Source organism: Chiloscyllium punctatum, chromosome 12 (genome assembly GCF_047496795.1).
Source record: "Chiloscyllium punctatum isolate Juve2018m chromosome 12, sChiPun1.3, whole genome shotgun sequence".
In the NCBI taxonomy this organism is placed as follows: Eukaryota; Metazoa; Chordata; class Chondrichthyes; order Orectolobiformes; family Hemiscylliidae; genus Chiloscyllium; species Chiloscyllium punctatum.
Genome location: NC_092750.1, coordinates 22,997,243 through 23,023,696, shown reverse-complemented (window position 1 = coordinate 23,023,696; position 26,454 = coordinate 22,997,243). Strand labels below are relative to the sequence as shown.

Genomic DNA, 26,454 nt, shown 5'->3' with positions numbered 1-26,454 from the left:
ACAGTCCAAAGATGTTAGGTTGATTTGCTGTGGGAAATGCGGGATTACAGTATTCGGGGGATGATTCCAGACAGGACACTGTGTGGAAGGTTGGTGCAAACTCAGTGGGCCAAATGGCCTCTATCTGCACTGGTGGGATTCTCTGATGACTATAATGTTTTTGGAGGCGAAAGTGAGTGCTGCAGGTACTGGAGATTAGAGGTAAGAATGTGGTACTGGAAAAGCACAGCAGGTCAGGCAGCCTGATGAAGGGCTTTTGCCTGAAACGTCGATTTGCCTGCTCCTCAGATACTGCCTGACCTGCTGTGCTTTTCCAGCACCATTATCTTGAGTATAATATTTTTGGAGCTACCTCCTCCAGTCAGTTGTTTAATTGACTACCACCATTCACAATTGGATGTGGAAGAACTGCAGAGCTTAGAACTGATCTTTTGGTTGTGTTCTCACTTAGCTCTGTCTATCACTTGTTGCTTTTGCTGTTTGGCAGGCAATTAATCCTGTTGAGCCACTCGCCATCCTGCCTGGGAAACATATCACCATTCCTTTGGTGTTGCTGGATCAAAATCTTGGAAATTCCTCCCTAATTGCCATTGTGTGTATGCATACACCAAATGTATTACAACAGTTCAAGAAGATAGTTCACTACTACCTTCTCAGTGGTAGTAAGAGATGAGCAGGCATCTCTTGCATCCCATAAGTAAATTAGAAAAAAAATCTCAAACTTTTACAAATGAAATCCCACAGATCCCATAAACTATTAATAAAGCAGACTAATTGGTAATGTTTTGAGTAAAATTTCGAACAGTTTTAGTTGGTTCAGATTTTGTATTACTGCAAACAGTCAGGATCGTAGACTGAGGTTATTATGAGTAGACCTAGTTTATCAAATGCATACTCGCTGCAATGTTAGTTAAAACTTTATTGACCTTCAACAGCTGTTACAATTTTCTTATTTTAAAAGATTACATTCAATATCCAATTATATACATTCATTGATAGAAATCCACAAGTATTTGAATAACATGGAATCTTGGACTTGACCGTAGTTTTAAATCAATTGTTCCTAAGCCAGCTGACTATTTCTACAAATCCATAACAGACCAAAGAAGTGTCACAACAAGTAAATAACTGGACTCTTAGTATCGGTCTTATGACATTTATTCAACACCTTTCATGAATTCCAAGAACTCTGAAATAGAACAGATCACAATATATTAAATTCAAGTTTTCAACAATATATTGAAAAGATACTTCTATTGAGAGTTGCTAATTGGAGATGGTGCACTATTTTTCCTGAAAGAAAATTTGGGGCATACCAAATAACATGCTCAGACTTTCTTTTAGCTGATATATTCCATATATTAAATACTGTTGTTTGCTGACTTCAGGAATTGGATTTGTGGAGGCTGATTTTAAACTCCAGTCTTCTATCATTACTTTTATGTTTATCCACCAAGAGGGCTATCTGTAATGCTTCACTTCCCCACACTCTCCCATAGTGGCCTGCCAAGAAAGGCAATCTTTGGGATGTCACTAGATACCTGAGAAGTATGTGCTTTGGCCCTTTGGTGGGTGTACAATAGAGATGGGGTAGTGAGTGTGGAAGGGGAGTAATTGGAAAATAAAATGTAAGCAGAGAAAGAAATATGTGGAGTAAGAAAATTGAGGAAGACTGTAGGTTATCATGGAATTGATTTTGGGATTTCATTGTAAAACAATGAAAGACAGACGGTTACAAAATGGGGACAATATTACATATGAATGCATTAGGTGTATCCATACAAAAGAGATAGAAGACCACAAAAATTATAGGACCTTCCCCAAAAAAAGTGCAATGTTAGGATTCATGTGGCTTTTTAGTATGGTAAAGATAAAATTGCCAGAGTTCTATTGAACCACTGGGCTGCTCACTCGGATGACTGGTGCTGGTTTAATCGGAGGGTCACCATGCCTCAGATGAGGGGAGAGGTTGAGAAGGACAGTCCTTCATGGTAACCTCAGTCAGTGCAGGGATTGAATCCATGCTGTTGGCATCACTCTGCATTTCAAAAATGCTGTCTGGCCAACTGAACTAACCAGCCCCCTTAGTATAAATATTTTTTAATCAGTCTGTTCAGAGACATTATTATGCATCTCTGGAGCAGGTGGGATTTGAATGCAGGCCTCCTGGCTCAGAGGCAGTGACATTACCACTTGTGTCAAGGGAGTCCCAAATGGCTTCTTATTATGTTCTAATTTAACTATTGTTTACATCTGGTATAAAATCAGAGGCATGGAGCATCTCAGGATGCTGTGAAGAAAGAGAAATGAAAACCAGATCAATAGATTTTGCTGCTACTGTACTTCAAAAACTCAGGAACTGTCAAAATTGGTGTAAGGATCGCAAAATAAACAGAAGATTCTAAATTGCAAAACACATGTAGTGATTATCTAACTCACCATCATAATCGATTTTTCCATCACTATTTTTGTCACCATCTCTCATAAGCTCTTCAACGTCATCATCAGTGATACATTCACCTGTTTCTTCCAGCATTGCTCTTAATTCATTGAGGTCAATGTAACCATCAGCATTTCTGTTACCATGCAGGTGATTATAGAAATCAAAATGACGACAATGTGAGATTGATCAAGCATTATGGTTTAATATTATCATGAGCTTGTACAGCTTGTTCCTTAATACCAATTTATATTATTTATGGTGAATTCTCTAACACCATAATTGATTTCTCAAACCAACAATACAGTTACACCCTAAACACTAGCCTTCACCATCAATATTAGAATTTAAAATGTCAATGAAATCAATTTGAGCCTCTTTCACTGTATATCCATTTTTACTTCCAATATTTTTTTATCAAGGGATTGAATATTGAGCGTCCATTGCCCTGGATTAAGCTAAACTGAGTTTTATTTGTATGTTTCTTCACTCATTAAGATGTGGAAAGGATTACTGATAATATTCAAGTCACCATACATATTGTCTCCACGGAGGGTGTAGGAAACTATCGCTGAGTTATTTTTAAGATTTAACTTTATCATGTTTAATACGGTTTTCCAAAATCAGAAAGGGGTTTGATAGTGTAAAGCGAAACTATTGTCAGTGGCAGAAAAAAAAAACGAGTGAGAAACACAAATTTAAGGCAGTTAGCAAAATAATCAGAGATAAATTGACAAGAATTTTTAATGTAGTGAGCAAGTATGACCCAGAATGCACTGACGAAGTGTGATAAAATAATATTTAGTAATAGCTTTCAAAGGGGAGTTGAATAAATACTTAATTGGAAATTTCCAAGGCTATGGGGAAATGTCAGGGGTCTGAAAATAATTAGATTTCTCGTTCAAGAGCTGGCCCAACCACATTGTATTAAATGACCTCTTTCTGTGCTATATCATTGTCAGATTCTAAAAATCAAATACTGTGATATTGTCATATTGTGAGCCTATATTGTAAATTAGAAACTACAATATGACTGGAGGCAAAATAGTCACCACTGGTAACATTTCTAGAGATAGCGACAGTGGCACTGCTGAATCCTGTGGCTCAGAAAAAAAATCTCTTTGCTTCTTGGATTGCCTCTTTTACCACACAGGAGGTTAAATCGTTGGTACAAGTAACATTGCAAAAATGCAAGCAGAAATGTTAATAAAGCATAATTCTTAGAATTATGTGGAAGATTTTGACAATTTCTACATGGTGAGACTTTTAAGACATTTTGTTAAATATATTCTGTGCAAATTTATTTCTCACAACTGAAATGGTGAGAAACTCATATGGTTTCAATCATATGAGTATTTCAGCACCTGAGTTATTCCCCAGAATAATCTGAGGCTACCAGATATTCATTACACTTGCCCAGAGATTTTTAATCAGCTTTTGCACTGAAAGCTCCAGTCAGCTAACAACAACAAATCAGGGCTCTCTGCAGAGTATCTCAACTGGCTATTTGCCCAGAGTGAAGAACTTAACAGTGCAATGTCTGAACCAGTTATACAACATAATTCAATGTCAAATCTGATACAGAAATCAGAATGAAAGAGGTAAGTAAACTTGAGTTAAGAGATTAAGAGAGTTAAAATAATGGACAGATAAATTTTAAACAATCCATTCAACCTTTAACTTTACATGTCAGCAATATTGTTTGATACGGCTTAAGTGGATAGATAAAATTTTCTTTACATTGGAATACACAAGACCTGAGTTGTTCCAGTGAATAAAATGCATATATATATTGGTTACATATAGAAACTTCATGCTGTTTCATATATTAGATTGGCAAATCTCTTAGTGAGGCACTCCTTTTGGAGGATGGATCATCTTATAGAATAGAATCCCTACAGTGTGGAAACAGACCCTTTGGCCCAACAAGTCCACGCCAACCCTCCGAAGAGTATCCAAACCTATTCCCCTACTCTATTGCTCTGCATTTGCCCCAAACTAACATATCACTGAACGCTATGGGCAATTTAGCATAGCCAATTCACTTAACCTGCACATCTATGGACTGTGGGAGGAAACCGGAGCACCGGCAGAAACCCATGCTGATACGGAGAGAAGGTGCAAACTTCATCTTTGATTTGCACCTTTATCTGCACATGTCCTGTCTCTTAAGTGTCTAAATCAGGAACAAACTTTTAATAGTGAGCTCTGTCATTTCTCTCCAAAACAAAAATGTAACATATCTTGCTCTTCTTTGTGTAATTATCTGTAGCTCAATGTTCAGAACAATGAAGATCTACAGCTTTCTTTCTGGTGACAAAAATGTACATAAACCAGTTTGGCAATTCAATAATTGCATATAGTTTGGGCCTTTGTGCATAGATGTGGAGGTGCTGGTGTTGGATTTGGGTGGACAGGGTCAGAAGTCACATGACACCAGGTTATAGTCTAACAGGTTTATTTGAAATTACAAGCTTTCAGAACACTGCTCCTTTGCCAGTTGGAGTGAAGGCACGTAATTCATAGGCAGAGAGATCAAAAGGTCAAACAAATGGTGTGAGTGGAGTGTCGACAGGCTGAATAATAAGTTTCTGCAGGCGATCAAAAGTGTCAGACAGTGTGAGTAAAGTGTCAGCAGCTGAATAGCAGGTGAGGGGATGATGTGTAATCTGATTAACTAAGGCAGAGAGATTACAAAAAAATTAAAAATAAAGTGATACTTTATTGGCTATTGGAACTTGGCTATCAGTTTCTGCTCAGTGATTCTACTTTGTTGTGTATCTCTATGGCCATCTTGTTAGACACTTACTCAAAGATTGGAGACTGAATGTCCTTGACCGCTCAAGTGTATCCTGACAAGCAGCTCTTCATCCACACACACAGAACAACCATGGGGACCAAATGTGCACACCAATACACCAACATAGTTATGCACAAGTTTGAGCAAGACCTTTTTCTTATATAGGACCTCCAACCAATGCTATATACCAGATATATCAGTGACATTTTCTTCCTTTGGATTCCTGGTGATGAATCACTGAAATGACTAAGCAACAATATCAACAAGTTTCATCCAAATCAGACTTGCTGTGGACTACTATACAGAACCAGTCTCATTTCCATCAAGGATGGACACCTCACTCTACTGCAAGCCCATGGAAAACCTCACTATGCTGCACTTCTCCAGTTTCCACCCTGAACATGTTAAAGAAGCCATCCTCTACGGTCAAGCTCCATGTATACACAGGTTCTGTTCAGGTGAGGAGGAACACAAGGACACCTAGAGATGCTGAAAGACTCCCTGATAACGGGATACAATGCTCAATTCATCAATTGCTAGTTCTGATGTGCCACAGCGAAAAACCACAAAGACCTCCTCAGAAGACAGACACAGGACAGGACCAATAGAATACTCTTTGTCGTCCAGTACTTCCCCAGAGCACAGAAACTATGCCATGTTCTTCACAGCCTCCAGCATGTTATTGATAATGACAAATATCTCGCTAAGATCATCCCTATGCCTCCATTTCAAGTTTTCAAACAGCTGTTAAATCTTAAACAGCCCATTGTTCACAGCAAACTGCCCAACCTTCAGGACAATATTGACAACAACACCACACAACCCTACCATGGCAACCTCTGCAAGATATGTCAGATCATCAACATGGATACTACCATCACATGTTGGAAAACCACCCACCATGTGCACAGCAGATACTCATGTCTCTCAGCCAATGTTATCTACCTCATACACTACAGGCAAGGACACCCCGAGGCATCATATATTGGCGAGACCATGCACACACTATGGCAGTGGATGAATGTACATCGTGCAACAATCATCAGACAGGAATGTTACCTCAGGGTACACTCCAGTGGTCAAGGGCATTCAGCCTCCAATCTTTGGGTAAGCGTCCTCCAAGGCAGCCTTCGAGATACACAACAATGTAGAATTATTGAGCAGGAACTGACAGCCCAGCTCTATACCCATGAAGATGGCCTCAACTGTTATCTTGGGTTAATGTCGCACTGCATGTAACCCCATCATACTGTTCTATAATCTGTAATATCTTCCTTACTCTCCTGTTTTGAAACCATCATCTCGATAACTTGTTATGATTTCTCTATCTTAGTTTGCACAGTTTTGGATAACTTCAGTTCAGACCCTGGGTATTCAACTTTTACACCTATTAGGTTATTGCAGCCATTTGGTTTGTTTCCAGCACCACTTAATTTTTAATTTTTCATAACTATCCTCTGCCTCAATATGATTACAGGTCATCCCTTCACTTGCTATTCAGCTGTTGACACTTTACTCACTAGGAGAAAGTGAGGACTGCAAATGTTGGAGATCAGAGTCAAATTGTGTGGCGCTGGAAAAGCACAGCTAGTCAGGCAGCATCTGAGGAGCAGGAAAGTCGAGGTTTCATGCATATTCCTGATGAAGAGCTTATGCTTGAAACGTCGACTCTCCTGCTCCTCGGATGCTGCCTGACCAGCTCTGCTTTTCCAGCACCACACATTTTGACATTTTACTCACACCGTCTGACACTTTTGATCACCTGCAGAGACTTATTATTCACCTTGTCAACACTCCACCCACACTATTTGCACAATCTTTTGGACTCTCTGCCTATAAATTAATGTCTGTGTGCTGCTTTTTACTGCACCTGATGAAGGATCAGTGCTCATAAAGCTTGTGATTTCAAATAACCTAGTGTTGTGTGACTTCTGACTTTGTATATCGATGCACAGGACTAGATATGAGAGTTTATAAATGTATTTTAAACAACAAATACTCACTTATCAAACATTCGAAATAATTCTGCCAGTTCTTCTTCTGATTTTCCTTTGCTATCATCTTTCATACATCTCACCATCATCACCAAGAACTCATCAAAGTCAACAGTTCCACTGCCTGAATGAAATGAAGAACTAAAGATATTTACATTGATCACAAATTAATGAACAATACAAAATCACAAAAAAAAGCTTTGTTTACCTCACCTCTGGAAAACTGTAATGTGTAACTAAATAAGGAACAGTATGATTGTGTTATTTTCATAACCCAGTAGCATTTCACAAATGTCCTCCTCCCATTGTCTTTACCACTTTGCATGCACAATTGTAACAGTAATGCATCTTATAAAATAATTCAACTAAGTGAGATTTTCAAGAGAACTTAACAGTTTATTCAGTTCATTATTATTTATTCAGTTTACTTATTCAGTTACTACTTATTATTATTTATCCAGTTTACATTGAAATAGAAAAGCAAAGTTTGGTGGGATGCTGTGAAAGTAAGACACCACAGCAGAGAATGACATAACAATGTTGTGCTGCTGCTTTGTGTTTAACATCTAATTTTCATGAAGTAAACATTGCTGTTGATTTTCCATGTACAGATTCTTACTGATGAATTCCAGTATGTAATTGTACTGTGCAAAAATAAATTTCTAATAATACAATGCATTGCAAGTGAAAGATCATTAATGAATTAGTTAAGGAGTTTCATCAATGGCACATACGATTACAAATTTTTCATTACTCCTATTAACTATTGAACTGCACATGGTTGAAAAAAATTAAAGCATATTTTAGAAGGCTATATGGCTCAGTTGAAACACCTACATTATGGAATGAATCTGGTTATAAGTGAGATTTTACCTGCATCAAGTCATAATGGAATGGAGAAAGTGAGATTAGATTAGATTCCCTCTCGTGTGGAAACAAGTCATTTGGCCCAACAAGTCCACACTAACCCTCCGAAGAGTAACCCACTCTGACCCAGTTCCCTCTGACTTATGTACCTAACACAGTGGGCAATTTAGCATGGCCTGGAAATTTTTGGATCATGGGAGGAAACCTGAGTACCCAGAGGAAATCCGCACAGGCACAGGGGGAATGTGCAAACTCCACACAGACAGTCACCCAAGACTGGAATTAAACCCAGGTCTCTGGTGCTGTGAGGAAGCAGTGCTAACGACTGAGCCACAGTGCTGTCACAGGACTGTAGATGCTGGAGATCAGAGTCGAGAGCATGGTGCTGGAAAAGCACAGCAGGTCAGGCAGCATCTGAGGAGCAGGAGAGTCGACATTTCAGGCATAAGCCTTTCATCAGGAATAATGAAATGGAACATGACTGTGCAGCTTCATGGTAGCTTGCTGGCTATTGGTAAATTAGACTCACATGAAGAATGGCCACGTGGGATAAATATCAAGTGGTTGCGAGTACCTACAGGGCTTTTGTGTATACATAAGTCATTACGTATAGGAGATGAGGTGGATAAAAAAAGCTATTATAGATAGAACACAGGGAATATATATCATTTTTTATTTTTAAGGAAAAGTATGGGATAAGTGCATTAATGAATGAATTGCACATTATTACAGGTAGAGCACAGCGAATAGATATAATTTTTTATTTTTAAAAAGGAGTATGGGATAAATATATTAATGAGTGAATTGCATATTTATGCTTTTTGATTTCTTGCCTTGCAAATTTGTATGATAACTGAAAATAGGAGACTGATACATCAAACACAATACCACAATGTAACAGTCAACTATCACTGATAACGTACAAGGCGATACTTTCATTATGTTCATTGAAACATTATTGGAATTATTGAATGCAGTTTCATAACAAAAGCATAGGTCTTACAATTTACTCTTAGAACTTGACTTATATAGTTATCATGGGCCTGGAAACTTAGTGCCTGTTGCAATCTGGAATAAATTTAAATATAACCACTTCCGCAGACTTTTTATGCTGTGAAATAAATGATTGATATTCCCTCTGATGCTATGGATATGAATCTTCCAACCTACCAGCATTATAACATTGACTGGTATTTTCCTGCAACCCTATAATTGGCTCAGTGGAAATCCAAACTCACACTAACTATGTTGCTTTTCCTGAATGAACTGTATCTGGTGCTGTGACAAGTCTCTGAATGTGATACTTTATTCCTCACTTAAACATGTTGGCCTGTAATCTGAAGAAAGAGGAGCATCTATTTACATACACAGCTACCTTTACGTTTCAATTCTTACTGATTTAACAATGGTAAAATTTTGACGAGAAGACCAGTTGATTACTATAATGTTAAAACTTGTGCTGAACAATTTTACTTCTATTCATGAACAAACAATGGATTATTGTAGAGTATGTGAATTATCCGCCAGTTCACATATGTTACTACATTCACGCATTCGTTATCACCAGTGTTTTACCAGTGTTTGGAGGGAAACATGCTGATATTTCAAAACTTGTGATAAAACATTATTTTTTAAAATGAAGCACACTAAAAATATAGAATACAGTGAATAGATCTCTGTTTTGAAATGAAGAACTAGGTAATACTTGTCAACAACTCGTATCTTCCTTTGCCACCGTTTTTCAATTTCACCTCGGAACAAGGATGATGTTTTTGGCAAGAGGCTGTACCCAGAGAATTTTGACATGGGGAGAATGTAATGCTGCAGCTATTCACAATGCTGGCTGATCAGGAATCTCACCTGTTCTTACATAGATTTACAGTTCAATAATCAATTTGCTTGGTTGTTTTATGACACACCTCCACAGCTTTTGAGTTTTGACACAGGACTTGAACCCAGAGCAACTGGCCCAGAGATAAGAACACTATCACTGCATCACAAGATCCCCTAGAGCTTAGCTGCCAATGATCTCAGTCAGCCATTTTACAGTAGAAAATTGCAGGAATACATATAAAATTTTACAGAGGGGACAGGTCTTCATACTTTTCTCATAATTTTTTTCTTTTCTAATCTCCCCAGATTACTCATCAAATTTGATGGAAATGTGGGCAGGTGACTTGATTTCGGACCAGTGCCACAACAGTTCTGATGAGTTTTAATATTTTTCTGAGCTCATTTGAGGCAGCGTTCTCTATTTGATTTTTCAGATATATTGAGTAAGTCTTTGTGGTGAGAAAACTGATATGAGAAACTTTCTAAAGTAAATATTGAACCTGTGTGGCATCACTCAGTGCCATTGGACATTAGGGCATTGTGGTTATGGTTCTTAAAGGAAAATAAATTCCATTATAATGCTTAAAGAATATAATTTAGTGCTTAGTGTAAAAATGTTATAAAAAGGTTATGGCCAAGTATTAGGATCTGGGAACTTTGGTGTTATCTCATTTTAAAATCTTCTATGACCCCATAACATACACGTCAGCTCATTATTGTAACAGAGTGATAAATAATGTCAGAATATGTTATAAGTTATATCTGTACCATCTTCATCCACTTCATCAATCATCTCTTGTAATTCCTCAGGGGTTGGATTCTGACCCAACATACGCATCACTTTACCCAGCTCCTTTGTACTAATGCAACCATCTTCAGCATCCTGCACGAAAATATCAAAAGCTGCCCTGAATTCTGAAAGAAAGAAATATTTCAGCACCAGCATATTTAATATATTTTAAGCATTGCTTTTAATGTTCTTATTGTATTTAGTGACTCCTTACCATTCTTCTGCTCCTCAGTCAGCTGCTCAACCTGTATCACAAAAACACAATAATTAGGTTCTGCAAACACAATACACAGGTACTGTTTGAAAGTGAATATTAAATTTGAAAACTACAGGATAAGTGAGAAAGACTAAGTGCATGCTTGCAAACAAATGGTCTAACACTGAGAACTGTATAAGAATACCCTTGATGCTCACTGAGAGACAATTGAAACTAAACATTGTTGAAGGTGTATTTTTTTTTGTGTATGACTGACCACATTTTAGATGGCCACAAACCAGCAGACATTTTCAAAAGATTTACAAGCCATGATAATGAAATGTTACATAAACTTGAGATCATTAAAAATTCTGTTTCCTAATCACTCCACATCTCACCTCCCTGCTTATTGGCAGTGGGTTCTGATCCAACAGTGACTCCATTTTTAAATATTCCTCCTTGCTTTTCAATTTCTCAATGATCTTGCCCCTCTCTGTAACTTTCTCCAGCACCACACCTTTTGAGATCTTTGTGTTTCTATAATTCTGGCTTCTGAGCAAAGAAGATTTTAATCACTCCACCAATGTTGCTTAATCTCAAAGCTCTGGAATTCCCTCAATTCTCTTCACTCCTGTTGTATTCTAAAGGTTTACCAAGATGTTACCTGGTATCGGGGATTTTAATGATGAAGAAAGTTTAGACAGACTGGCTATGTTTTCACTGTAATGCAAGAGTAGAGGCGCGATCTGATAGAAGTTTATAAGATTATGAATGACTTTGATAGAGTGGTAAGTATGAGGCTTTTTCCCAAGGTGGAGGGGTCAGTTACTAGGGGACACAGGTACAAGGTGCTGGGGTGGGGTGGGGGGGTTACTTTAAAAGAGATGTATGAGGCAGGTTTTTCATACAAAGGGTGGTGAGCGCCTGGGATGCACTGCAGACACAATAGAAACATTCAAGAAGCACCTTCTGAAGGGTCGGGCAAAAACCACAGTTTGGGTTGTGGCCAGCCAATGATGCCCACATCCCACCAGCAAACAGAAAAACAGGTTGGGTACCCTCAGTGCACACATAGAAATTTGCTGTGTTTTTGGGTGATGTTGTTGAGGGGCAGCAATCAGATGAAAAATAAGAGAGGGTGAAAGATGGATCCTGGGCAGGGAGGGGCACACCAGATGTAACAGTATGGGAGTGGGTGGAGAAGCCATTGCAATTGACTCTCTAAAATGTGCTTGGATAGTTAAAAATGGAACCAAGTGAATGCACTCTGTCCCACTCAGTGAGATGATGGTGGAGAAACCTTAGATGGAAGATAGTGTGGCCAACCACGTCAAAGACTGGAAAAAGGTAAGAAATTAGCAAATATCATTCATTCAGCTTTATACAAAATGTGCTAATGTTCCAATTCCTTCTCAATTCTTTAACTTTTTTGGATTGCTAATAAAGTAAAAGGATAGAGAAGGAAATGGATTTTCTGTAATGGATTTCAAGTTAAAAATGTTGGCCTTGAGATCCAAGATGCAGCAATCCAGTACGTCTGCCCAACTGAACTCTGCACAATACCCTCCTTTTTTTTTAGATTACTTACAGTGTGGAAACAGGCCCTTCGGCCCAACAAATCCACACCGACCCGCTGAAGCGCAACCCACCCAGTCCCATTCCCCTACATTTACCCCTGCACCTAACACTACAGTCAATTTAGCATGGCCAATTCACCTAACCTGCACATTTTTGGACTGTGGGAGGAAACCGGAACACCCAGAGGAAACCCACGCAGACACAGGGAGAATGTGTAAACTCCGCACAGTCGACTGAGGCAGGAATTGAACCCGGGTCTCTGGCACTGTGAGGCAGCAGTGCTAACCACTGTGCCACCGTGCTGCCCAGATCTTAGTTATTGTGATAAAAATTGGCTGTTTTAGATCCCCAGATTTGCTGTGTGTCAGTTTTGTTGATTAAGGAAGATGACCAAGGGAAAAGGACAGTAAGGATTACACCAAGCAGGGCCCTCTCCTGCAGCAACGGATACATCTACGGCCACGGCGTCAGCTTCCCCGACCGCTTCTGGGGACTTACCTGTGGAGCAGAGTTTTGCAAACTCTGAGAGAAGATTGATTCAGCGATGGAGGAGACCTGGACCAGGCTGGAAGTGATCTCGGCCATGCTGCAGAAGCATGACCAGGAGATCCAGCGTCTCAGGCAGCACATCGTGGAGGTGGAGCAGCGGACCACAGCTTCCAATACCACGACAGAATCCTCGGTGGGTCGGGTCCAGGCCCTGGAACAGCAGGTACAGGCCTTGGTAGAGCTGGTCGACAACCTTGAAAATCGAGGCCTTCGGAAGAGCATCCGCCTGGTCGGGCTGCCGGAATGGGAGGAAGAAGCCCAGCTTGTCAGCTTCTTGGAGCAATGACTCCCACAGTTTTTGAGGCTGGAAGTTGGAGCAGGCTGGGTGCGGGTCGAGTGAGCCCACTGGATTGCACTGTGCAGGCCTGGTTCGGACCAGTGCTCCCTCTCGGTCCCAGTGCGACTCTAACACTATAGAGATAGCAAATGGTGTTGGAAGCTTCCAGAGCACTGGGGAAGGATCCACAGGCTCTGATATACAAGGAATCAAGAATTATGTTCTTCCAAGACTTTTCTGTGGCCATGATCCACAAGAGGAAGGCCTTTGATGAGGTAAAGAGGAGGCTGAGTGACTTGAATATTCAGTACTCTTTAAGATATCCGTCAATATCACGTTTCAGCCATTGAGGGCCCGTGTTTAATTTTGACTCATCAGAAAAGGCTTCCTGAACACATTAATATAGACTGACTGGCTCAAATAATATGGACAATAGTGTTTTCTTTGTTTTATTTTCTCCGTTTGCAGGTTTGCCTGCTTTACATGCTTTTGTTCTTTTAATATGTGGAGGTCCCCTTTTTCTTTTTCTCTCTCTTCTCCCTTCTTTCTCCCCTCCCATTATCCTTTTTCTTAATCCTTCCTTTTACTTTTCTCTCTCTTGTATGGGATGGTGGGGGAGGGGAGGGGAGTTTTTTTTATCTACCAGGATTGCCTAGCATCAAAGTATGGGTGGACATGCTGAATGCCCACTTTTAATTTTCTTGTTGTAAGATGCATGTAATTTTAAAAATTTTGTTTTGCATAGGTTTGGGACGCAGCTTCAGCTAGGCGGCAGGGTGGGGGGGGGGGGGGGGGGGGTGTTACTGGCTGTAGGCCGCCAAGATAGCCTACTTTGACAGGCCATCTGTGTCCAAGTTGCAGTGGATTACAGCCTTCAGTGCTGCTCTGAATGCTGTGCTCACCCAGACAGCAAACAGGGGAGATTTCCTTTGTGAAACAGAGTTATTCGAGTATGGTGATAAACCAGGTAGATATCTGGCCAGTAAGAAGATCTATCACATCTATCAGAGAGTGTGCTGGTACTCTCATTTGCAACTCCAAAAAGATTAATGTGGCATTCAGGAAATTCTACTCTGAGTTGTACCTGTCGGAGAGCTGTGAGAACAGATTGGTGAAGAGGGAGTCCTTTTTTAAGACCTTAGACCTTCCAGGTGTAACTTCAGAGTAGATGTCTATTTTGAATGCACCTCTAACTATCCAAGAAATACAGGAGGGCAGTGAGGCAGCTCCTCAGGTAAAGCGCCTGGTCCAGAAGGATTTAGAGTGTGTTTTATAAAGAGTTTATAAATATGCTGGCCAGGCCAATGTTGGATATGTACAGTTATTCATACAGTTAGGACTGCCTCCCATCCACTCTGTGAGAAGCAAATATCTCCCTTATTCTCAAGAGAGGGAAAGTCCTGGAGGATTGTACTTCGTACAGGCCCATATCGCTATTAAATATGGATTTTAAAATTTTGTCAAAAATTCTGGTGTTGAGGTTGGAGAAGGTCTTGCCCTCCATCATAAAGGAGGACCAGATAGGTTTATTAGGGGATACAGGTCTTCCAACAACATTAGAAGAATACTGAATATTGTTCAGGTATGCCAGTAAGGGTCGATTCTAGGCTTGGTAGTCTCCCTGGATGTAGAGAAAGCATTTGACCAGAAGGAATGGCCGTACCTCTTATGTCCTGGAACAGTTTGGTCTTTGCCAGGTGGGTGGCAGTGTTATATTGTGACCCTAAGACAGCAATCTCACTAATGGTATAAGGTCTGACAATTTTAGTATCGGTAGAGGCAGCTGACAAGGGTGCCTGCTTTCACCATTGCTATTTTCATTAGTGATTGAGCCGTTGGCAGAGACTTTCCAGAGGGACCCCAATATAATTGCCCCAGAGGTAGGATCAAGAGGGCATAAGATCACCCTTTATGCAGATAATGTTCTTTTTTTCTAATTAATCTGACAATATCTATGCCCTGTTGAATGCAAGTGATTAATTTATTTGGTTGTTTCTTGGGGTATAAAATCAATTTTATGAAATTGGACGCCATGTCTGTGGGGGTCTTGTCAGAGTACTCGATCTTGGGGGTGGAATCCAATTCCCTTTCAGGTAGTCACAGGGAGGTTTTCTGTATTTAGACATTTTTATCACTCCAGCCTTTGATCACTTATATAAAGCTAATTTTGTGCAGTTGCAAGAGAAGATAAGGCAGGACCTTCTGTGCTGGGAGGATCTTGGTTGGGTAGAAGAGCTCTGGTCAAAATGAATGTTCTTCCGCGTTTATTATATCCCATGCTGGTGCTCCCTCTGATGCTGCCGAGGCAAGCACTACGGAGGCTTTACAGTTGGCTCGGATCTTTCATCTGGCATCATTGGCAGCCTCTTATTAAGCTGGACAAATTGCAGTTTCCGCAGGGGATGGGAGGTGTAGATTTTCCAGATTTTAAGAAATATCAACTGAGTTCCCTACTATCCTGTGTGGCTGATTGGGCTTGCCAGGAGCCAAGGTCAATTTGGCTGAACACTGAGGCCTCCAAGGCAAAATACCCCCTCATTAATTTGTTGTTTGTGGACAAAATGAGGACTGTTATGGAGTATTGCAGAAATCTCACTGTCCTTAATACGGTTAAAGCATGGAAAGTGATGAGAAAAAGTGAAGGCAATTTACAAAAACTTCCCTTTTTACTCCCATAGTTGGAATGTCAGGATTCCGGCTTTAGGCTCTGGGAGTCTAGAGGAGTTTCCTGTTTGGGAGATTTATTTGACGGGGAGGTCCTGATGTCTTTTGAACAGTTGAGCCAGAAATATAGGAGGGAACTCTATCGTTATTTTCAGATTAGGAAATTTATACAGAAAACCTATAAGTCTAAGGTGGAGAGGAGAGGGCTTCGGTCCATGGGCACTCTCTCGGTCAGCACCCTCTGTCATTTATTAGGAAGTAGTGTCTCAAAGGACATTTAGCAGCTGTGCAGGATCTGGACTCAGGAATTGGGGGTGGAGGTCTTGTCAGAGGCATGGGAGGATATTTGGGAGAATGGAAGGAAGATTTTGATTTACAATAGGACGCAGGCTGAAGGTACTCCACAGGGCTTATCTGGTACTGGAGCGGCCTGTGAAATTCAAGACAGGAGCGTTTCCAATATACCCCAAATGTAAAACAGATATTGGTATTCTTACTCATTGCTTATGGTCATGCCACAAGCTTCGTAGGTGTTGGGGTGCTCTAGTGGGTGTTTTGGAAGAGGTCTTGGGAACCGAGGTCAAGGTAGAGAGGTGTCCCTCCTCTTGGGTTTGCCGAATCTCCCCTCTTTGGATGCACATGGGAAGAAATTGTTTAATAGCCTTTCATATTGTGAGATGAAGAACATTCTAATGAGCTGGGTGTTGGAGAATCCCCCAGGGATCTTGGGATGGTTCAGATTAGTTATGGAGCACATCCCCCAGACTTCTTTACAAGTATGGTGTACCAGAAAATGGAACTTTTTTATGGGACATGGCAGCTCTTTTTGAACTATACAGATGCAGACTTGTCAGCTATATTGGTCAGGGCCTTCGTGTAGCCGCAGGGGTTGTGTCTGGTGGGCCGGGGGCCCCTGGGAGGAAGAATTTCAAATAAAGGGGTATGCCAGTTTATACTTTCGATGATAGGGAGCTTTGGTGGGGTTGTGTTATAACTTAATTTAGTTTAATTTGCCTTGGTTGAATTTGATTTAATTTCGTTTTTTATTAAATTTATTTACTGAATTGTAGTATGTGTTTTTTGTTTTTCTTTTTTTCTTTTCTTTTAAACTGTTTGTGGAATACAGTAGTCATTTGTTTACTGTTATTGTTGTTACATTATAAGATTGTTATACTATTTTGTAGTAATTTTATAATTTTGTAAAAAATTCTAAATCATTTTCTCAATAAAAATATTTTACAAAAAAAGTATTGGCATTGCCAGATATACTCATCCCATGAATGAATGAAGAAAAGATCATTGAAATGGCTTTGTTTTTATTATCAAGCCACAAGGGACTGCATCTTTCCTGTGCACGTCACATAAGTAGGAGAACTAGCTGAGTAACAGATCATTAAGGAATGTCAATCATTCTTACCCCAATCTCATAAGTGAAATTTAAGAATTACTACTTGCCCCCACACACAGACACCATTCTGAATTTCCCCTTCTGCTTGTTCTCTTCCAAGCAGATGTCGATGTATTCTCTTTGGTCATCATTACTAATACAGTACAAGCTGCTTCCCTCTCTCACCCAGAAAGGTTTATCAATTTCTCTTACAATTTCCACCCTGCCCTCACTTTCACTTGATCTATTTCTGACTCTTCCCTTCCCTTCCTCGAAATCTGTTTCTACTTCTGGGGATACATTTGCCACTAATATCCATTATAAATCCACCAACACATGGACTACACATCCTTTCACCCTGTTTCCTGTAAAGACTCTAGTCCATTCTCCCAGTTCCTCCATCTCCGTCACATATATTCTGAAGATAAGAGAACCTCCGAAATGTCCACTTTCTTCCTCAATCGAGGATTCCCCAGCACTGTTGTTGACATGGCCCTCAATTGGGTCTGATCTATCTCCAGCACTTCAGCCCTGACTCCTTCTCTTCCCTCCCACAACAGCGATAGGGTTCCCCTTGTTCTTACGTATCATCCCATCAGCAACCACATCCTGAAAATCATTTTCACCATTTCTGCCACCTCCAGCGAGGTGCCCACCACCAGACACATACACCCCAGCCGGATGCATGTAGTAACAAGATCCTGTAATAACATCATACTGTCCTTACACAAAAGGACTGACAGAATCAGGGAGAAATATAGCAACTCCAGATGATAGCATTGTTTCTGGAATTTGGTAAAACAAATTAAGGTTGAAAGAAAGGCTTGCATTTCTAAAAATCTTTCATGACCTCAGATTGTCCCAAAGCACTTTATAGGCGATTAATTCCATTTCAAATGTCGTCACATATAATATTAATAGATTCAAGATTTAGCCTGAGAGCTTGATGCCAATTGTTTTTGCTGGACATCTGTTCACTCATATATGGCCCAATATCTTGGACATCATGGTGCTGAAGTCATGATCTTTTTTGCAGCTATGTCCCTCCAAATGGACAAAAATACAGGAACTTACCTCTCTCTGTGAATTAAATATATGAAGGCATTCCTGTAATATATTTCTAATTTACAAAACAGAAATTGCTGAAAAAGCTCAGCAGGTCTGGCAGCATCTGTGCAGAGAAATCAGACTTAATGTCTCAGGTCGAGTGACCCTTGCTCAGAACATTTCTCTCCACAGATGCTGCCAGACCTGTTGAGTTATTTCAGCAATTTCTGTTGCTGTTTCTGATTTACAGCACCCGCAGTTCTTTATGTTTCATTCCTCTACTTTTCCCTCTAAGGCTTTTCACATTTTGAATTAAAAACTATATTGCCATTCTTCAAAGTTTGTAAGAAGATTTGTAGCTCGAGTGCTCGTTGTTGTGTTCCTACTCGCCGATCTGGGAATTTGTGTTGCAGACGTTTCGTCCCCTGTCTAGGTGACATCCTCAGTGCTTTGGAGCCTCCTGTGAAGCTATAAATGCCGGAGGAAACATCACAGAAGCGCTTCACAGGAGGCTCCCAAGCACTAAGGATGTTACCTAGACAGGGGACGAAACGTCTGCAACACAAATTCCCAGCTCGTCGAACAGAACCACAACATATTGCCATTGTCTTCAATATCCCTGGGTTAAACGTCACAGAAATTCCTCTCTAACAGTACTGTGACTGTATCCACATCACATGGACTGAAGCACCTCCCCTCCCCTCCCTTGTCAGTCTTCCGCAGGTACTGTTCCCTCTGGGATACCCTGGTCCACTCTTCCTTCACTTTCAATGCCCCCACACCCCCAAGGCACCTTCCCCTACAAAGATGTAACACTTGCCCAATTACGCTCACCCTCCTCAGTATCCCAGGGCGCAAACATACCTTCCAGGTGAAGCAGCGCTCTACCTGCCATTCATACAACCTTGTCTCCTGCATTCACTGATCACAATGTGCTCTTCCCAAAACTGAGAAAATGAAGCATACTTAGGGCGACTGCTTTGCAGAGCACCTACGTTCTGCCTGCAAAAATGATCCTGAGCTTCCAGTCGCCTGCCACTTCAACACACCACTCTGCCACCTGGCCAATATCTCTGTCTCAGGCTTGCTGCAGTGCTCCAGTGAAGCTCATTGTAAGCTGGATGAACAACACCTCATTTTCTGCTTGGGGACTCTGCAGCCTCCTGGATATAATATCGATTTCAATAATCTTAGGGTCTGAACTCCCCCATGTCCTAGTCCCCACTGCCACACATCAGGCCTTCTTATCACATAGTCTGTTATTACACACAACCCATTGTTAGCCACTCACAGTCTCCATTAACAGCTATTCATCATACTAGCTAGATTGTTACTCCTTTGTCTGTCCAACTGTATTTATCTCTCTTCGGGCTCTATCCCCAACTAGCATTAACTTCTTAGCCCCTCCCATACCCTATCTTCTGCAAAAAACTCACATTTTCCTAGCTACCATCAGTTCTGAGGAAGGGTCACTGGAACCGAAACGTTAACTCTGATTTCTCTTCACAGATGCTGCCAGACTTCCTGAGCTTTTCCAGCAACTTCTGTTTTTGTTTCTAATTAGCATCCACAGTTCTTTCAGTTTTAACCATGATTACAATCGTTTATTTTATTCTACTGTATTTGTTGCTGTGGTTCCAATTACATATTCAGTCATTTGCTCAGTACATGCTGTTTGGAAGGTAATTGACACCAGACTGCACATAGGCGAAAGTGAGGATTGCAGATGCTGGAGATTCCAAATCAGAAGTGTGGTGCTGGAAGAGCACCGTAATATTCCTGATGAAGGGCATTTGCCTGAAACATTGATTTTCCTGCTCCTCGGAATGCTGTCTGACCTGCTGTGCTCTTCCAGCACCACACTCTCGACACCAGACTGCACATGTTAGTATTATTTGGTTGGGCCGTTGTAACCTTCTGTGAATGGAATGTGACATAGGAATATACAAATTAGAAGCAGAAAATAGGCCACTTAGCCCCTTGGAGTCTGCTCTGCCGTTTAATAAGATCATGGCTGATCTGAGTTTGGCCTCATTTCTGTTCTCCTGCTGACCCTTAATACCATTCAACCATCTTGTTACTCAAGGCTCCCTCTACCACTACCATGAAAATATTCATGACCCAAACTCCATTGGTCTCTGGAGGAGAGAGTTCCAAACACTCTCAACTATCTGAAAGAAAAATATTCTCATCTCTTGCCTTAAATGGGTCATCCTTTATTTTTAAACTGTGTCCCCTTCTTCTTATCTGTCCCATAATGCGAAGTATCCTTTCAACATTCACCTAAGCAAAAGTGAGGACTGCAGATGCTGGAGATTAGAGTCGAGAGTGTGGTGCTGGAAAAGCACAGCAGGTCAGGCAGCATCTCAGCAGCAGGAGAATTGACGTTTCCTGATGAAGGGCTTTTGCCCGAAGCATCAATTCTCCTGCTCCTCAGATGGTGCCTGACCTGCTGTGCTTTTCCAGCATCACATTCTCGACTTTCAATGTTCACCATCAAGTCCTATCAGCATCTTATATGTTTTAGAAAAATCATCTCTCAGTTTCCATTGGGTACAGGCCCAATTTGTCAACTTTCCCTCATGAGACAACCACCTCACTCCATGTATCAGTTGAGTGGATATTCTCTGAAATGCCTGTAATGTATTTACATCCTTTCTTAAATAAGGAGCTCAGTACTCCTGAATCCGGTCTCACCAATCCCTATACAACTACAGTAAAATAGCCTTACTTTTTTGTTCCCTTCTCTTAGCAAAAAAATTACATTCCACTTGTCTTCCTAATCACTTGGTGCACTTGCATGCCAACCTTCCAGGACACCTAGACACCAGCGTCTCTCTGAATTTTGCAATCTCTCTCTGTTCAAAGAACATTCTCTTTCTATTCTTCTAGTCAAAGTGGGTATGTTCTCATTTTCCCCACATTATACTTCATTTGTCAATTTTTCCCAGTCACCTAATTTATCTATATCCTTTTGGTGACTCCTTATATCCAACTTACTTCCCTGTCTAACTTTGTGTCATCAGCAAATTTAGTAACCACACATTCAGTCCCTCCATTCATGTCATTCATACAATTTGTGGTGCCACACTGAACCAGTGGCACACGATTTGTCACATGTTTCTAATCTACAAATTACCCATTTATGCCTACTTTGTTTTCTGTTAGATATTCTAAACATGCTAATTTGTTACTATCTATACCATGAGATTGTATTTTGCATGGTAACCTTTTTGTAAAGTGCCTTCTAGAAATCTAACCCTACAGCAAACCCACAAGTTCCCTTTCATCCACAAGGTTTGGTATTTCCTCAAGGGACTCCAATATATTAGTCAAACATGACTCACTTTCACAACATGTTGACTCTGCCTGATTGCTTTAAGATTTTCTCAGTGCCATGCTGTATCTGTTCAATAATACGTTTCAGCATTTTCCTTGTGACAGATGTTAAGGTAACAAACCTGTAGTCTCCTGTTTTCTGGTTCTATTCTTGAATAGAGGAGTCACATTCACTATTTTCCAATCTGATAGGACCTTCCCAAAAATTTTGGAAAATTGAAACCAATGCATTTACTGTCTCTGCAGTGACTTTGTTTCAGAGCAGAATGAAGTCCATCAGCACTGGGGACTCTTTTAGTTTAATTCTAATAATTTTCTCAATGTCTTTTTCCTAGTGGTTGTAATTGTTTTAATTTACTTCCTGATTAGATTAGACTCCTAACAGTGTGGAAAGAGGCCCTTTGACCCAACAAGTCCACACTGACCCTCTGAAGAGTAATCCACCCAGACCCATTTCCCTACATTTACCCCTGACTAATGCACCTCACAATATGGGCAATTTAGCATGGCCAGTTCACCTAACCTGCACATCTTTTGGAATGTGAGAGGAAACCAGAGCACCTGGAGGAAATCCACACAGACATAGGGAGAAGGTGCAAACTCCACACAGACAGTCGCCGTGGTAGGAATTGAACCTGGGTCCCTGGCACTTGAGGCACCAGTGCTAACCAGTGAACCACCATACTGCCCTGTTCCTCTCTTGCATCTTCATAGATTCACAATTATTTCTGGGGTGTTAATTTTATTTATCTTCTGCATAGCAGACAGATGCAAAATATGAATTCAGTTCATTTTCCATCTCCTTGTTTCCATTGTCAATTCCCCTGAGACTCAATCCCTAGAGGACTAACACTCATTTTACTCACATAATCCTTTTTAAAAAAAACTAGAAACTCTAACTGTCTGACTTTATATTTCTAGTTCGACTTCTTTCATACTCTAATTTCTCCCTCCATATTTACCTTTTCATCATTTTTTACAGTACTTCATATTCTGTTTAATTTTCTAACCTGTTATTTATTTTGTGGAATTTATCAATTTTATATTTTTTTAACTTATTCATTAGATAGTTTAATTTAATGGGACGGACAAACTCAAACATGAAGGATTTGTTTAAAAAGCATTGAAAATACTTCACTCTGAGATTACTTCATATTCTGATTGAGTTCAGATATGTTTGAAGAAGTGACAATAATGGATACATCAGTGCACCAAACATTATTAGAATGTGGGCTGGATATAATTAATTGTTTTACTTGCTCATTCACTTGCATGTGTAAATAAAATTCAAGGATGCGTTGACAAGAGTTTCCTTGGCAGTTTTACAAATTGTTCTGAAGAAGGGTCACTGGACCATGTTAGTTCTGCTTTCTCTGCACAGATGCTGCCAGACATGTTGAGTTTTTCCAGCACTGTCTGATTTTGTTACTAATGGTTGGGATCTCTGGTTCTTTCTTTTTGCTTCTTTATCCAAACTCTGCCTACTGACTCTCTTCAGTTTTTCTCATCAATTTATGACGTGCCATTGCTTTTCTTATTATCTTTTCCTTACTTGCAATTAGTCATTTTTTAGTTCTGTCTTTTGGTTTTGTTTCCATTTTCTCTTTAAGCCTTATGTTAAATAAGAAATAAATATACATTGTGATTATTATTGCAAGTTCCCAACTGTTACACAGCTTCAGAACTATTTGGTATGAGCCAAAACTTCACTCTTACATCAAATGTTACAACTGGTCTCGAACCATCAAATAATCTAAGCTCTACTTTGGTTTTGCCTATCAATTCTAAGAGATCAAATATTGGTCAGTTTTGCACGCAAATATTCCAGATAGTGAACAATCAGTCTTAGATGGTAGTATAGCCAACATTAGTGAAGAATGAAGCAATAAATTCATCAGCACATTGCATGAAAGTTCTATTAGGATACAATAAGCCGAAGACTTATTTCTATCTTCAATTAGTAACTTGTTGTGAAACCTTAAGTTTGTAGTGAAGATCAAGTAACTATATTGATTCCAGCTTCGATGACTGTTCATGTAGAGTTTGTGCATTTCCCCTGTGTCTGCCTGGGTTTCATCTGGATGCTCTGGTTTCCTCCCACAGTCCAAAGATATGCAGGTTAGATGGATTTACCATACTTAACTGCCTCATAGTGTCTAGGATGTGAAGGCTAGGTGTATTGGCCATTGTAAAAATGGTTTATGGAGATGAGATGGAGAGGCGGGTCAGGGTGGGATACACTTCAGAGAGCTGGTGTAGACTCAATGGGCCAAATGGCCTCTTTCTGCTCTGTAGTGATTCCATGATTCCATATATCTCATTACAAGTTTGAGAGTTTAGTTATACCTATTAGATGATGGCTGGTCCTACCACCAAACTAATTACATCCAGATTTCTTCCTAACCTTTTCAAACGTCTTCTGAAGGATTTTATTGAAAGAGCTGTGATGAAAAAGAGTCAGCTGCTGTCATTGTTCTGGCATCACATCGAGGCCAGGATGGTTTGGACATGAATAGGTACCCAACAAAAGCAAGCTCTTTTATAGTGTTGTTCACTGTGGCCTTGGTAACACGACTCCTTGTTATTTTTAACAAGATAAACGACAAGACAACTGTGGAGGAGAGCTAAGACAAATACCACGCATGGTTTGCTTTTGTATCCGTGATTGACATAGACATGCATCCTTGAAATTTTTAGCGGAGCATTTCGGTCCCTGATGGTGGGAGCTTATCACCAAGATAGCCGGTTCCTCACTGCCAAAATTAACTTCAACTAGAGGGAGCAACACTTGGTCGCATTCTTTGAAGACCGCGTGTAAAAATTCCTGTGTTAAAAGGAATTGGAATAATGCAGGCTTCTCTTAATTATACTTCAAATTTAGACAGATGAATTTGTACGAAATGTACTTTTATGGTTCGGACTAACATTGGAATCTGTTTTGGTTCATAAAACCCAAGTCGTAGTGACACGTTACCTTGAACAAAATAGGCCACAGGAACTAAAAGTAAATCAGGGCGACAGGTTTGAATCGACAAGAAATTGAATTCTCGGACCCATGGTAAAATCCCATGTGGGTTGTTTGATCTCCATTGGGAAACGTCTATAGGTTGTATTGCAACAAAAATAGGTCAGAATTTGGAATCATAAAGAGTCTTTAAGGCTCGCTTAAAATGGAAATGTTACTTTAATCACAGAATCCCTACCGTATGGAAACAGGCCCTTCGGCCCAACAAGTCCATACCGACCCTTCGAAGGGTAACCCACCAGACCCATTCCCCGACCCTATTACTCTACATTTACCCCGCCGAACGCACGTAATCTACACATCCCTGAACACTAGGGGCAATTTAACATCACCAATTCACCTCGCCTGCACATCTTTGGACTGTGAAAGGAAACCGGAGCACAAGTAACGCTTGTCGATTGTATTTTATCGGCTAAGGAAGACTAACTTTTTTTTTCATCTGCTAGTTTCAACGACTGGACTTGCATTCAGTTCAATAAAAACAAAGTGAGTTAAACTGGTCTCGCTCTTTCAATATCATTTGTAGCAAATGCATTTTCCGCTTAGACATCTGGTTACCTGTTTAACTTTACAAAAATCGACAGCTACTTCTAAATATCTGTCCATAAACAGCTTTAATATGAATGAAAGAATACTAATCATTTTTAAATTTGTGACAATATCTTGGTAAAGTTATAACAAAATGTTATTCAATGATATTGTTGTATGAATATTTGTATACATCAGATCTACAAAGAAATCTAAATTCGGTCTTAAGATACTTGGAAAGCTAGTCATTACACGTGCCCAACTTCCCTATAAGGTCGCTCCAATTAATTTGCATGTTTCAGAACCAAGCAAAATGGAGATAAACTGCGAAACTTGGTGTCTTCCTTCAGGAACTGTACTCACCGCTGCTTTGTAAATGTCTTCCATGGTTGACGATGGATGCAACGCTGTTGCAATCAGTGGTCCTGCAACATCTTTTATAGAGGTCAGATTTCCACCAGGACGTTAAACACATGCTAGGCTATCCATTCAAGCCGAACAGCCGTAAATCACTGACAACGTGTCAGATAAGAATACCCTTGGGGGTGGGGTGGGGAAGGGTTGCAATATTATCGTCTTGACATAATTAAACTGGCATCTTGGCCTTTCACCTTCTTGTCTTTGATATGTCGCTGGGGATAATACAAGGTCTCCCAGCCTTGGAAGTCCTGTTAAAATGTTACTGATGACTCAATGCAAGAGACAGCAGGTGATCGGATATTCACATACACAAGGGGAACAGTTACAGTTCAAGGGTTGACATTATTTTTCTGCTATGGTTCAGTTGGAGATAATCAGATTTTTCAAACAAAACATTGATGTACCTTAAAAGTAACCACGAAAGTAGATAAACATTAAATTGAACTGTGATAAATACTGTTTAGTTTTTGTTTAGTTCTTTATGTCGCTCGCTGTAGTTCGCCTGTCATCAAAACGTGAGAGTTTACTGTTAATGTTGATTAATTATTGTGGAAATGGTCACATTTGGTTTAACATTGAATGGACTAGCTGTGGTACATTGTTGCTTGTACTTTGCATCAGTGCCATCCCTGCTGTATAATTCGGATACGAAATCACCGCAATCAAACCTCAACCAGTGATGCAAGGCCACTTCAAGCATATCACCTTTCATGGCTTAAC

At 40.2% G+C, this 26,454-nt stretch overlaps 1 protein-coding gene across 1 annotated transcript; it reads right to left on the bottom strand.

Moving 5' to 3' along the window:
• Positions 1–904: 904 nt before the first annotated feature.
• Positions 905–25,790, bottom strand: LOC140483695 (troponin C, slow skeletal and cardiac muscles). The gene is made up of 6 exons (XM_072582089.1): positions 25,678–25,790; positions 10,939–10,969; positions 10,703–10,849; positions 7,244–7,358; positions 2,440–2,576; positions 905–1,189 (listed from the first exon to the last, which is right to left on the bottom strand). The coding sequence occupies exons 1-6, from the start codon at positions 25,699–25,701 to the stop codon at positions 1,158–1,160; spliced, it is 486 nt and encodes a 161-aa protein (XP_072438190.1). The 5' UTR covers positions 25,702–25,790; the 3' UTR covers positions 905–1,157.
• Between the last annotated feature and the right edge of the window lie 664 nt (positions 25,791–26,454).